The 14598-nt window shown below is 40.6% G+C and overlaps 1 protein-coding gene across 1 annotated transcript in view; it reads left to right on the top strand.

Annotated features, from left to right (window-relative positions):
- The window catches only part of LOC147197777 (melatonin receptor type 1B-B-like), a 69376-nt gene extending 58069 nt beyond the window's left edge, over window positions 1-11307 (top strand). The window contains exons 2-3 of the mRNA XM_086125224.1: window positions 5696-5814; window positions 10440-11307. Of these exons, the coding sequence (XP_085981350.1) occupies window positions 5696-5814; window positions 10440-11189 (869 nt within the window). The 3' untranslated portion in view covers window positions 11190-11307. The remainder of the gene's footprint in view (window positions 1-5695; window positions 5815-10439) is intronic.
- Window positions 11308-14598: the final 3291 nt, after the last annotated feature.

Here is a 14598-nt window from a genome sequence, read left to right as displayed (position 1 = left end):
CTCCTAATCAAGAGTGAAATAATCGTGTGTCAGGTCCATCATGCAATCAGACCCTAAAGACAAATGTTAAAACACAAGAGAAACTAGGAGTCAGAGTTCTTTTCTCGCGAGAATGGTGCAGGAGTGTAATCCATTACAATCTCAAAAACAGCTCTGGAGCTGAGATGTGTAAACAGTTACAGTCTTGGGACAGCTCTGAAAAGCTGCGCTCAGAGTTCCCTGAGACACAAACTTCTAAAGGGATGGGGAGAACACACACACAATGCATTACTGAGTAGTTAGAGGGGTCATACTGGAGGTTGACGGTTTGTGATTGTAACTGTTGACGCTCCAACGGCGCGACGTCATTGAGGCTGATATCTTCAGTTCAAGGCTGCAAACTCCTTTGATTTGCACACTTTCCTATTTGATTTGCACATAAATAAAATAAATAAGTAAAAAGTCCTTGCAGGGTCACATTAGTAGGTTGATTATACAGTGGTACCTGTGCTTATGAAATTAATTGGTTTTGGAAGAAATTTCTTAAAGGTAGCAGCTTTAGCAGTTTGTGACTCAAAAAAAGTGTGTATGTTGGTGGAATTTCCGGCCAGCAGACACAACAACATGCTCCTGCGTGGAGAAAACCTCGAATTTTGTGGATTTATTCTTATTTTAAGAGATGTTGCAATACAATAACTGCTATACATATTATTCCTAGATTCAAACGTTTTAACTCATCATTCAGAAATCTAGAGGGGTGTGCACAGCATCATGTGAATAGAGATGTCTGACTGGCTAATGAGCATTAATTAAACTTTTGAGCAATCAGTCAATTAAGGCCATCAAGGTATCAATAGGGGTGTTCACATGGCAACATTTACTCCGGTGCTGCGCCGGGGGTACATCAGGAGAGCGTACACACCTCCAAAGTTATACCGGTGTAGCCCCTGAAAACAGCTTACTCCGGAGCAAATTTAACCCACCTCAGGGAGGTGGTTTAAAAATTTGCTCGTTTGCAGGGCAGCACCGATGTAAAATGGTACGTGTGAACGCTACAATTTGCTCCGGAGCAAATGCTCGTTTGCGGGGGGGAGTAGCCTCGCTACGCATGAGAAGAGTTGATTACATACGGCGAGAATGCGTTGCTTTCGTGCTCTGTTGTACTTCCGTCATGTGTTTGTTTAAAATAACGACACAAGACATGATGGCTGGCAATAACAGTAGTAGAGGCAAGGTTGGCGCACCTTGCCTCTTGGGTTATACCAGTGGTTCTCAATTATTTTCTGTCATGCCCCCCCAAGGAAGAGGAAAACATCTCGCGCCCCCCCAGCCCCCGCACGGCTATAAATATCATTTGTCTGTAAAATTGTTATAAGTGCACCTTTGCATAACACTGTATCCTTATTAACGTATAAGAGAATAAAAAAAGAAAGAAATATGGACCAACTTACAACAAAGAATAGCTTTAGTAACTGGAACAGAAAAGATTTAAAGTACATCTGAAATTCAAAAATAACATTGAATCCTTAATTTAACAATAAATATTTTTTGACTGACCATGTCAAACCATACGATACTGAAAAATAAAATTACATAAACTCAATGACTAATAATGCTTTCAAACTAATCACCAACATTATCTCAGGAGCACAATATTAAAAAAAGACGTTAACCAGCAAAACAAAAATATATAAAATAATTTGTGCTTTTTTTTTTAAAATCAAAGATGATGTCTGGATTAATGGCTACAATGAGCACATTTTGCAATGCTCAGCTTTTCAAAGCGAGGTTTGAAGCAGGACACAGCAACTCTCGGCTCCTGCAGTATTATTAGTTTACTGAAGTAGCAGTCACAAAGCGGCATGATTGTTGGCAATATTTGGCACGTTTTCGCTGAAAAAAACTCAAGCAGCTTATCGGCGTGATTGGGGTGTAATGTCATTAAGTGACGCCTTAATTTATTTGGCTTCATGCTGTCCGCTACCAAAATTTCTCGACAAAGTAAGCACAGCGATCTTCCTTCGTCTGCCACCGCAGGCACATTGAAGCCAAGCTCTACATACGCCTCGTCATATTTCCTCCCTGAGAATGCTCCCTGCGCAAACTCTGCCAATGAGTGCGCCACTGCCCCCCAACGTAGTGGAGGTGCAACTGCAAGTTATTTTAGGACAGTAAAAAAATAAAAAAGCATGTTCCCCGAGGTCAAACGCACCCCCGCTGGCGAAGCCTCGCGCCCCACTATTTGAGAAACACTGGGTTATACCATCTCAACTAGAACGGGGGGGGGGGGGGGGGTTATTAGTCCCCAAACATCATCTTTCCTTTTGTAAGAGACTGGACTGTCTCGGAGTTGTTTGTGTCGTTTGTTCTTTTGTTGTGTGTTCACAACCCCCCACCCCCATAGATTTTATTTTGTGATTTCCTCTCTTGATTTTCTGTTTGGCGCTTTATATGTTTGCTTTTCTGAGTGTCATTGAAGTCATCGTTTCTGGACTGTCTCTGAGTTGTTTGTGTCGTTTGTTCTTTTGTTGTGTGTTCACACCCCCCCACCCCCACCCCCATAGATTTTATTTTGTGATTTCATGTGAAGCTTGTCCTAAAGGCTTTAATTGATCTGTCTAATGTATAGAGGTGGAAATATGACCAGTGGCGGGCCATGCATTTCAACCGTAGGCCATAAAACCATCAAGTATGCATTCACAATTAAGAGCAGGAAACAAAATTTACAGATATTGTCAAAAATAAAAAGATGATTTAAAAATACGAAATAAAATGCCACCCAAATTACGCTGTGTGATCTTAAACAAGTCTGTCCATTAAATTGCGCAATGTCGCAGTTTCATATGAGACACCAACCAAACAATAACAAAACAAACTATTCTTTAAAAATAAACAGATCATTTGCATTTTGAGAATCGGCTATACAACAGCAAATAACTGAAAATGTTGAGCAGCTGAGATTGAACGAACTTTCGTGCACGAAGGTGACTACAATGCGCCATTATAAATTGCAGGTGAGCAGATTTATTTGATACATTTTTGTATCTTTGTCATTTTATTTCGTTACCATTAATTTAATACTAATGAAATAAAATGACAGGAAGAAATGTAAAATAAAATTCATTTACTCATCAATGTAGTGCCTGTTCACTGAGCTGCAGATCTACGCGAGTGTCCCCAAACGTTTTTAAACGCACCGTAGCTTGTAAGTGTCCAGCCGTGCTCTGATGTTTCCTTGCTGCCTTGGTAAAACAACTTTTATTGGTAAATCCAGTGTGGCTCCAAACACCAAATCGGTCAGTTGCAAGCAATAGGCATTCCCAGCAGTACAATTTGCAGCTTTTCTCAGAGGCTGTGAGCCACGGGTACCGTTCATAATTGCTCGTCTGAAAATGACGGACAACCCCTTTTCCTTGCTGGGACAGGCTAGCTAGCGCAGGAGTTGGGCGACCTCTTCGCACAATATCCAGCTTTTCGTGGAAGGTTCGTCTTGAAAATTGTGTGGAAAGTAGTTCTGCAACCAGATCAACGTCTTCTTCTTCGTTCATTTTGGGTTAAAATGCGGTGATAGCTCTAGCAGGCGCAAATCCAATCACCGAACGCGCACGGCGAGTCTCGACGTAAGCCCTTCTAGCTGGCCCTAGTACGCAGACGAACCAGATCACGAGTCTCAGACGATTGGCTATTGCAAGCTGACTGTGCCCGTTCACTTACAGCGCACAGGGGCCTGCTCTGTTTAATCTGAAGGCCCCGAGCAAGTTTAATTTACCTGGCAACACAAGCTAGCTGAAATATGATTGGTTAAAAACTCTCCCATAATAAATAAGTTATTTATCGAGTGGCTTTCAATAAAATTATAAAATTATAAAATAACATTGAAAGCCACTCGACTAAGTGGAAATAATATGACGTAAAGAATACAGAGAATCATTTTGTTGACAGATTTATGAAAATAAAATAACATAAATTACATTTGTTATTCTCAGAAAAGTAAATTTATTAAATTTACTTTTCTGAGAATGTTTAGGCCAGCAGAGAAGGCCTTGCTGGCCCTGACGGAACACCACTGAGTATGACTGATGTACTGACGTGCCCACCTCTGCTCATGCTTCGTAAATCACATACACGAACTGCAAGTATTAGCTCTTTTTCAGGAGTCATCTTACTTCAGATGTACAGGGATTTGCCAGCTTAGTTATGGATCAATGCAAGAGCAGATGTAGAGGAAGGAGGAAGAGGAAGAGTGAATATTGGGAGGTAGAGAGCCAAAGGCTGATTCGTAAACAGTCAGGACTGCAGACTCCTTGAAAGCAAAAAAGAATGGGTCCCTCATAACAATGGAGAAAAGCAAAAATGTGAATTCAACTAAATGTCGGTGTAATAAACCTCAATGTATTTTTAAAAATAATTTTGTGATAATACTCACCATTGATGTGAATGGTTTTCCATTCCTCACGACTGCTCAAGATCCAGCAAAGCTATCGAAATTTTTGTCAGCTTTCCGGGTCTATAGGCGGAGTTGCTGCTGGCTAGCTTGCACCCTGCTCTGTAGCTTGCACACTTCCTTTCTGCTGTCTCCCACTGGGTATTTTGATGCGAACATAGCATGGCGCATGTCAAAGTGCCGCTTTACATTCAACCGTTTCATCAATGGTATGTTGTCATTGCAAATTAGACACACCGCAGAACCTATTCTCTCCACAAAACGAATCCTTCGGTCCATTCGTCCTGAAGTCTACCATACCCGTCTTTTTTTTTTTCCGCCATTTTATTGGTCAAAGGATTAGCTTTGAGCTAATGACCGACCGGGCTGATTCAAAAGGGGGCATTTGTAAATTTCCCCAGTGTGGGACAAATAAAGGATATCTTATCTTATTTACCTATTTAAACCCAGCAACGGCCAACGGAGACCAGTATCATCCAAATAAAATTGCTCCTGCAGCCAACTGAAGCCCTGAAATGGACATGAGCAATGACAAATCGATGGATGGATTAAACAAGCAAGAATATTTTATCTGCGAGCCAGATGCAATCATCAAAAGAGCCACACCTGGCTCGCAAGCCGTAGGTTCCCGACCCCTGCCCAAAATTATGATGTAGGGTAGTCTGCTCTAAATATTGGGTGTTCTTTACTATTTACGTATCATACAATGGATGATGCAGCTGTCACATACATACAGGACACAGTTATGGATGTTAGTTTGGTTTGTTGTTTTGTTCATTGTTTTTCAAATGTTTTGCTTTTTCTCATATAAATAATTCAACAATTATGTGTTTTGTCTGCTCCGTTCATATATTTTGATAAACTACTTAAAATACGGATCTCAATGGGAGATTCCCACGCACCAAGCCCACTCTGCATAATATGCGGCGATGGTGAGTTGTATTTTTCATGCATTTTGTTTCTTATTTTGAAGGCAGGTTTAAACGTTACCATAGCAACCAGAGAGTGTTGCCCAGATAGGATGTTCCTCGTGTCATGATTCGTGTTTCTTATTATGTTTCGAAAATACCACCGTTTTCATGCAGGTCATATATTATTTGGTTGTAAAGGCTGGTCCCTGAAAATATTGTCTGACATTAAACTGGTCCGCGGGGCAAATAATGTTAGGAACCGCTGGTTTACAGCATTACAAGCATGTGGATGTTGAACCACACAGATGTCCACGCTGAAAGACTCACCATTATGATGCTTTCTTTCACTTCCCTTCAACAGGAAATGCCTTTGTGGTGAGCCTCGCCTTCGCCGACTTGATGGTAGCATTCTACCCCTATCCTCTGGTGTTATATGCCATCTTCCATGATGGCTGGTCTTTGGGAGAGACCCAGTGCAAGGTATGCATTTATTAAACCTACTGTCAGTATATCTTGGCGTCAGTAATTGATACATGATTGCAAACTGCCAATTTTCCTCCAAATCTAGACTTTTGACGGACTTGTCAGGATCACACTAAAAGTTTTATTGCGATGGGAAGCACAAAAAGGATTGGGAAAGATGGAAGTCACGCCGTAGTTCCCGCTGCAGCTTTAAAAGTCTGCTATGATTAAGTGTGGACACCCTCTTCTAACTAGGGAGAGGCTATGTTCATAATTCAACCACATGAATATATACTCTTATAACACATTCAAACTCATGCCAAATGGGAGTCATCATTTCTAGAAGAGGTCTGACAATAGACTGATATTTGGAACCGCTCATAATTTCCTCCACTGGTATTTGGAAGTAGTATTAATTTTCTCCATGAAGACAAAGGTCCTGGTTCCATCTGTAGAAACACAGCCTCAATGCAGTGTTGTGTTTGGCCAAACATACCTTTTGGAAATATGGCCAAAAAGTTCAACCTTGGTTTTATCGCACTATAATTTTAACATGTGTCTTACCGACTCTTCTAGTGTTGTTGTTTTTTCTTTCTTCTAAAGTAAATGCTTCTTGACACCCTACCTCATACATATGAAGAAAATGTGAGGTTGTTGTCACGTGCATTCAACAAAAAATACTTGCCAGATGTTCATGCAGCTCCTTGAACATTGCAGTCAGTACCTTTTGGATTTGACATTTGACAACAAAGTTGTATTCAATTCAATTCAATTGGAAGCCTACCTGAAGCAGTTTGAGGAATTTTGGAAGGATGTGCAGAGCTCGGCAATGTCAATGTTGTGGTGTATTTTGTCCACTTCATGATTACTCTCTTCTCTGTGTTCCATGTGATATTTATACTCATGGAAATTATTTTGTAAAATTCTCCTAACTGTTAGGTTTGAACAGAGATCCCTCTGATACCATGAACGCTTTCTGTGGACCACGGCTATGCAGTAAGATGTGACAATAAAAATGTAAGGAAAAAGCTACTCAAATATCTGAACTTTAGTTGAGTACGGGCGTTTTAAGCTTTACGCTATACTGGAAAAATATACTGTTTGGCTACTTCAAAAATGAGGGAAAAAAAGACTCATCAAATCTTCACTATACATTTAATAGTCATTCTCGCTAAGTTTCATATCCACAAGTCAAGATGTAGTCGCTCAAAACCTCTTTTCTTAATGTTTGATGCAGAATCTAAGCAATATTTGAATTCTATTATGGTTTCCAAAAACGAGAAAGCAGTTAAAACTCTGACTTTATGCTCTTTATTTCGAATTTTCGTTTGAAATGCTCTTGCTCTTTTTTTTAAAAAATCTCTCTTTATACTGTGGATGTATTAATAACTTGTTCGTATCTTTTTCTGTGATTTGTAATTTGACTTGTTCAATAAAGATTGTTGAAAAAAAAACAGACACTGTACAGTTCCATGCGCTACCCAACACAGGACAGTGGTACCTCTACTTACGAACCAGTGGCGGATGCTGGTCTGTCAAGGAGGGGAAGCTCCATTTTGGCCGACATCATAAAATGTGTCCGTTTATTTATACGTGAATTCTACTCTCCGTTCCTTTTCAAGAAAATTATGTGAGCCTGTCATACCAACAAGGCGTCTTTTCCAGGGACTTAACTAGTGTCCTACAACTATAGCAACTACAATAAAACCCACCAGAAATAAAAGATTAATTTGTCGCTAGTCATTTTCAACAAAAAGAGTGTCGCTAAGATGATTCGTAGAAGTCTCCAGTTCAACTTAGAACCGAATGAGAATTGAAAGATGCTCCCACGGATGCCTGCACTAAAAGATTGGCGATTGGCTTATTTGGCTGTCAATCAAAAAGAGATTCAGCCTCAGACATATCATCTAATCATGCAGAAAAGCTCAGCGTCCGGGCCCGCCCATAAACGCCCACTGTACATAGACTCCCAGAGACGCTGAGCGTCCAGTGGGCGGGACAAAACCAGCATTTATCCAATGACTTGTCTCGTTTCAATGCATTGGGACAACCTACACTGAATTCACTAGACACCCAGCGTCCGCGCTGTAGACGCTCAGCGTCCACACAGTTTAAAGCACAGGGAAGCTGCGGCAATGAATGAGAAGAGAGTCGCGGCGTAACCAGTAATAAGAAGCTGATTCAGAACAAAAGTTGAGCGCATATTTAGTCAATGATATGTACACACAATTGTATGTACACACATATATTTGATCACTTTTTTTTTACATTTTAGGGGAAGCTGAGCTTCCCTTGCAGTCTTAGAGCAATCACCTCTGTTACGAATGTCTCTTCATGCAAAATGTTCAAGTTACGAAACGCCTCAACAGGAAAATACTGCCTCTTGTTACGAAAGAAATTTCAAGATAGAAAAGGTAAAAATACAGTCTGGACCGATGATCGTAGCTCCGAGTTTCCTGAACGCAACGTACTTATAGATGGTCTGCCATTGGCTATTACCGAACATCTTCCTGGCATCCCATTGGCTAAAAGGGACCTCTACCGCATGTGTCAATGTGTGCCGACAGATAGAGCTGTGTTTATGCAGCGTTCTCGTCATTCGCCCCTCGGGCCATGAGGCATTCCGGGAGTTTTACACGAATGTAAATCAGCCATAAAAAGTGTTCACCAGTATGCCTTAGACATTTTCGAAAGATTGTTAAAAGCCGACAAAAGCAAACGCCCTTGGTTCTTTCCAAAAACGCCAGGCAAAAACCACTTCTGAGAGATGACATGAACTAAAGAGTCCAAAAAAAATGAAGACACAGTTAAAAGTTAAGAATTAACTCTATTCTTTGTTTTGGTTTTTTTACATTATGTACAACTCTCATTTATTGTGCACTAATCTAATTGTAACATGGATTTGTTACATATTTCGATGCATTTTTATGCTTTAGCATTTATGTCTGAATGTTGTGGAGGGGGCTTGGAGCGAACATAGGACATTTACATGGAAAATGCGTTTCTACTTACAAAATGTTCTAGTTAAGAAATTTCTTCCAGAACCAATTAATTTTGTAATTAGAGGTACCACTGTACATTCAATGGTGAGCGATGTGTTGGAATTTGAGGAAGAGGATTTTTACACACAGGAGCTGACAGATGCGGACGTTGTTAAACCCTACATGTTTAAGCCGATTCTCATCGGAGCAAGTCAGTGGAAGCGAAAGTGACAGTGAAGTGATGACTGTGACAATGCCACTGAGGAGCCTGGATTAGAGGCGACACAATACCGCACAGAGCGGATTGGAAATAGAGACTAGTATGTTTTTGTATCCGTTATCTCTCTATATATTTGCTCTAGCAACCTCAATTTAGCACATCAGCTTTACAAACATAAACAGTCGGCCTTGTTGTGTGTGTGGGATTCACAATCATGTGTCGGCCGTACACGAAATGTTACAAAGCAGGGACAATCTTGACGTGCATTTTCCCCATGCATGAAAATTGTAGGTGTGAGGTTTCATTTGCACAACAAAAACAAAGATAGCAGGAAGCAATGCATGAATGGAGCTGTTCATGGCACGCAATGCAGTATGGCTTCGCCGTGTCGGGCAGCTTGCCAAGTAGGCAGAATAAGTGCATATTACACTACAGGTGTTTTTGTTTTTCAACAGCTCAAATCATAGTCACCATTTTTAGGTGTCGGATGTGCATGCAAATCACTCCTCACTTTTTGCCTGCGCCTCTTTTCGAATGCACCACCACTACTACCAGGTTCTTCCTGCTGCTGCTGGGGGTTGAAGTCACACTTGCTTAAGTAAAACTTCAATCTTCGGTCTCTGTCATTTAACATGACTTTGAATGTGGTTGCTTAGTTCTGAACTCAACCACATCCCAAGCTGTAAGGAGGGAGGGGGTGGGGCACACATTTGCAGCCACATGTGTCCCACCCATGAAGGCTTATTCTCATATAAATAATGCCACAATTGTGGTTTTGTCTGCTCCGTTCATATATTTTGATCAACTTCACTATCGAAGCTATATTGTCTCATGATGATATCGCCTGATGTAACCCAACGTTATTTCAATTAACGCAAGTTTTATGTGACAATGATGTTTAAAGAGATTTTAACATGAACAACACAATGCTGACAGAGGAGGTAGTCATACATTTTCAGTATTCTTATTGGCTAGAAATAACTTGAGTGATTGAAAAAGCGTCACCACGTGTAACCATATTTCGTAAAAATAAATAAATAAATAAGATTTGTATCTATGTTTTTAGTACCTATGTAAATGTGGGCATTTTGAATGATTCTCTGGTTCCACCTTCATGGTAAAACCTTCAGTCGTAGCACAGAGCTGAGGCTTTGACTCCACCAAATACATTTGGGATCAACTGCAATGCTGAATGACTATTGCATTTTCTTTAACTCCACTTTTTGATGGGGGGTAAAAAAAAGAAAAAATCCCACAGACAAACTAGCAAAATGTTCACTAATGGGTCAAAGTGGCTATAATTTAGTCCATTTGTTTCCTGTTGGCCCATTAGTGATTGAAGTGCAAGGCAAAAAAAATCCACTGGAGTACATGATTTGATTGTTATGTACAGTGTGTTACACTGCATTATAGTTATCTGTCTAAATGTCCACTTCTTTCAGATAAGTGGCTTCCTGATGGGTTTGAGCGTCATTGGCTCCATCTTCAACATCACAGGCATCGCCGTCAACCGCTACTGTTACATCTGCCACAACTTCAGCTATGACAAGTTGTACAGCAACCGGAACACACTGCTGCTTGTAGCACTCATCTGGTTCTTAACACTTATGGCCATTGTGCCAAATCTGTTTTTTGGCTCCCTGCAGTATGACCCCCGTGTCTACTCATGCACATTTGCACAGACTGTCAGCACATCCTATACCATCACAGTAGTGGTCATCCATTTCTTTGTGCCCATTTCCGTGGTCACTTTCTGCTACATGCGGATATGGATCTTGGTCATTCAGGTAAGGCGCAAGGCGAAATCTGAGGTACGTCCTCGCATCAAGCCCAGCGACTTGAGGAACTTCATCACCATGTTTGTCGTCTTTGTGCTCTTTGCGATTTGTTGGGCACCGCTCAACTTCATTGGGCTTGCTGTGGCCATTAACCCGGAAGAAGTCGTACCTCGCGTCCCGGAGTGGCTCTTTGTTGTCAGCTATTTTATGGCTTACTTTAACAGTTGCCTTAATGCCATCATCTATGGCCTACTGAACCAGAACTTCCGCAGGGAGTACAAACGTATTGTCATGTCTGTGTGGTGGCCGCACCTCTTCTTCCAAGAAACATCAAGAGGAGGGACTGAGGGCTTCAGGAGCAAACCATCACCAGGACTCAATAATAACGACCAAGTAAAAGGAGAAACTCTGTGACACAGTTTGTCTCTACTGTGCCCAAAGCCTCAACAAGTGAGCGACAGTAAAACGAAAGGATAAAAAAAGAAAAAAAACACAATGTCCAAAATTATGAGTGCCATTCTTAACACTTAAAGCTCATCAATTTAAATGTTTACTGATTTCATGGGGCCCAATTGAAAATGAAAAGACCGCATGGAAACATTTTTGAAATTCCAGAAACAAAAATTATTGCAAATGCTGGTCTATTTAACAATGCAATGTGGAATTTCTGAATGAAGCCAGGGCTGACCTAGGCTATGTTCATACTGCAGGGCGTGATGCCCAATTCAGAATTTTTAAATTAAATCCGATTTGTTTATGTTCTCGTTCATATCACAGAAACAAATATGACCTCTGATGTGAACGGAAAGCGTCAGTGATGTTGCACCAAACGTGGCATGGTGTTTTCGGAAGTAAATATTGTTCCACATGTAGCGGCTCATTTTGCTGTCTCATATCGACTTAAGGGTTGTTCACACGGCGAGATTTGCTCCGGTGCTCCGCCAGCGCTGCCCCAGTTGAGCGTTCACACGTGCAAAGTTACACCGGGGTAGCCCCGGAAAACAGCTTACTCCGGAGCAAATTTAACCCACCTCAGGGAGGTGGTTTAAATATTTGCTCCGGAACAAATGCTCGTTTGCGGGGCAGCACCGATGTAAAATTGCACGTGTGAACTCTACAATTTGGTCCGGAGCAAATGCTCGTTTGCGGCGGGGAGTAGCCTCGCTACGCATGAGAAGAGTTGATTACATACGGCGAGAATGCGTTGCTTTCGTGCTCTGTTGTACTTCCGTCATGTGTTTGTTTAATAACGACACAAGACATGGCTGGTAACAGCAGCAAGCGGCACCTCTTGGGTTATACCATCTCAACTAGAACGGGGGGGATAGTCCCCAAACGTCATCTTTCCTTTTGTAGGAGACTGGACTGTCTCGGAGTTGTTTGTGTAGTTTGTTCCTTTGTTTTGTGTTCACAACGCCCTGCCCCCCATAGAATTTTTATTTTTTTTTTGTGATTCCTCTCTTGATTTTGTGTTTGGCGCATTATATATTTGCTTTTCTGAGTGTCATTGAAGTCATCGTTGATTTATGTTTTCGGGGGCGGTTACTCTTGAGCAGAAGGCACAGAGACCGAGAAGGAGAAGGACGTGCCTGTACAGTAGTTGCTTGAGTTGTGTATAAGTTTTAAAAAGAACCAACATGACAGCTCTTTGTTTTCTGTCGTTTTGCTCCGCTGCAGAAACTGCCGTGTGACCGCAAGTGGAGCTGCACCGATGCTGCGCCGGTGCTAACACGCTCAGCAGCTTTGTACTTGTGACCGCTCCACAAAATTTGCTCCGGTGTAAAATATATCGCAACAAAATACATCGGTGCAGCACCAGAGCAAATGTGTGCCGTGTGAACACCCCTAGAGTCGGAATAATTTCGACATGAGGACGAGGGGAGGGTCATTTCACTGAGACATTCCACTAAAGATGACGCCAGATCATTGCCGCGTGTAAATGAACTGTCTGTGTGGAAGAAATATTACTTTCACCACAAATGTCAATTGTATGCTTCCTTTTTCAAATTGGGATTAAATTGCATACGTATCAGATATATATCCACATACAAAAAGAGCCCCAGATCGGATTTGAAAGAAAATACTTCTACAGCTGCAATGTGAACATACAGTAGCTTTTTTGAGCCAGTCACAAGAAGAAGTCATGCCACATCACTTTTGACAAAATTCCTTTCAATGCTGCATTTCCTTGCCGGTGGGTCATTTCAGCACACAGTGATGATTGGTGCTGCTGCATTTTTTCAGGCATCCTGTCTCAAGTTTTATACAGAATGTTAGGCAGGATGGACATCCACATCAGAAAACTAAATTGATGAGCTTTGAATGTACGAAATGTTTAAATGCCTGGGTGCCTGGGTGATTTTGGCAATATATATTTTAAAACAATGGCACCAAGATACTGTTGTAGACTTTTACAAAATTCAGTGACAATTTATGACACACACTAGGTTCTCTGTCTTCTCATTCGTAATATCATATTAGTAACGTACCACTGTGCAAGGTGTTTGGTGACACCAACTGTTTTTACAGATATATTGTATATCAAATTATTATCACATTTTTCCTTGTGGCTTTAATGACTTAATCATCATGAGAGGTGCCTGTACTGCTTCTATTGTTTTTCACTTGACCAAAAATAATCATCACTTATGACAGACCATAGATGGGCACCCTGCGGTAAGATTGTTTTCACTCTGATGTCAATGTTTCTTTGGCTGAATGATAATAATAGGCAGCACAACCACATATAGTATACATTTTTGGAAGAATAAGAAAATTAATCTGACAATGATTAATCTCTGTCGATGTGATTTTTAATGATTGCAGATGATGGACTAATGAAGAGTCGAACAGCATTTGGTGGCCATATCTGAAAAACATTTTGGCATCAGTCATAGAAGTAGGCCTACTCCACAACAATTAATGGACAACAGTGGACTCGACAGTGATGCTTTATATTTTATGTTATCATGCCATATTTTTATGACTTCCACATTTTTTTTCAACCATTTTATAGCACATACGGCGTACACATAATTTTGCCATAAAAACGAGACAGCTAGGAAATTACTTTTTTTCTTACCTTTTCAAACACATAAAAAGTGCACTTTTCTCAAATTTATGGCTGAAGAAAACATAAAGGACATTTATGTGTACAGTGGTACGAACAAATTTAAATATGATCCGTTCCGGATCGCTGGTCAAGAGAGCTGCCAGCACAATTATATTCAAGTAACACTGAGAGAAAATGAGCTAAACTTTTGACTCACTGGGTCATTTATTCATTCAAATAACATACTAGTCTTAAATTTAAAAAAACAAAAACAATTATTGAATGAATCCCATTTTGCAGTAATGACAGCTGCTTACATAAAATAATCCTAATACTACCAATAGATTTTTGTCCAAAGGGGGTTCTATTAGATGTTGAGTTGTTAACTGCTAATGCAATACTGCTGACTTGAATTTCCTTGAAAGAACCTGCCTCATGAAGGAGATTATATGCATTGTTGTTCAGTTGCCAATTTGGCGTTTGAACGAGTAGCTGAGAGTCAAGAATACTCCCAAAGTTGGAAAAAAAAAAACTCTTGAAAACCATTAAATGCTGCTGATTAAAAACAGATAAACATCCCCGCATCTTCAAATACAACAAACCATTTTATCCACCTGTGTTATATTGATCAACTTCACTGAACCACAAACTAGGACACACAATAGGTCACTATAGCTTGAGCAGTCAGTCCTAAAATTTGTTTTCTTTCTTTTTTCTATTAATAGGACCATTTAGGGATGTAGAACAAATACTAAAGGTCTCTAAAAGCAC

This window comes from Hippocampus guttulatus, chromosome 12 (assembly GCF_054856545.1).
Source record: "Hippocampus guttulatus isolate MCC_2025c chromosome 12, RoL_Hgut_1.0, whole genome shotgun sequence".
NCBI lineage: Eukaryota > Metazoa > Chordata > Actinopteri > Syngnathiformes > Syngnathidae > Hippocampus > Hippocampus guttulatus.
This window is presented reverse-complemented; position numbering and strand designations above follow the sequence as displayed.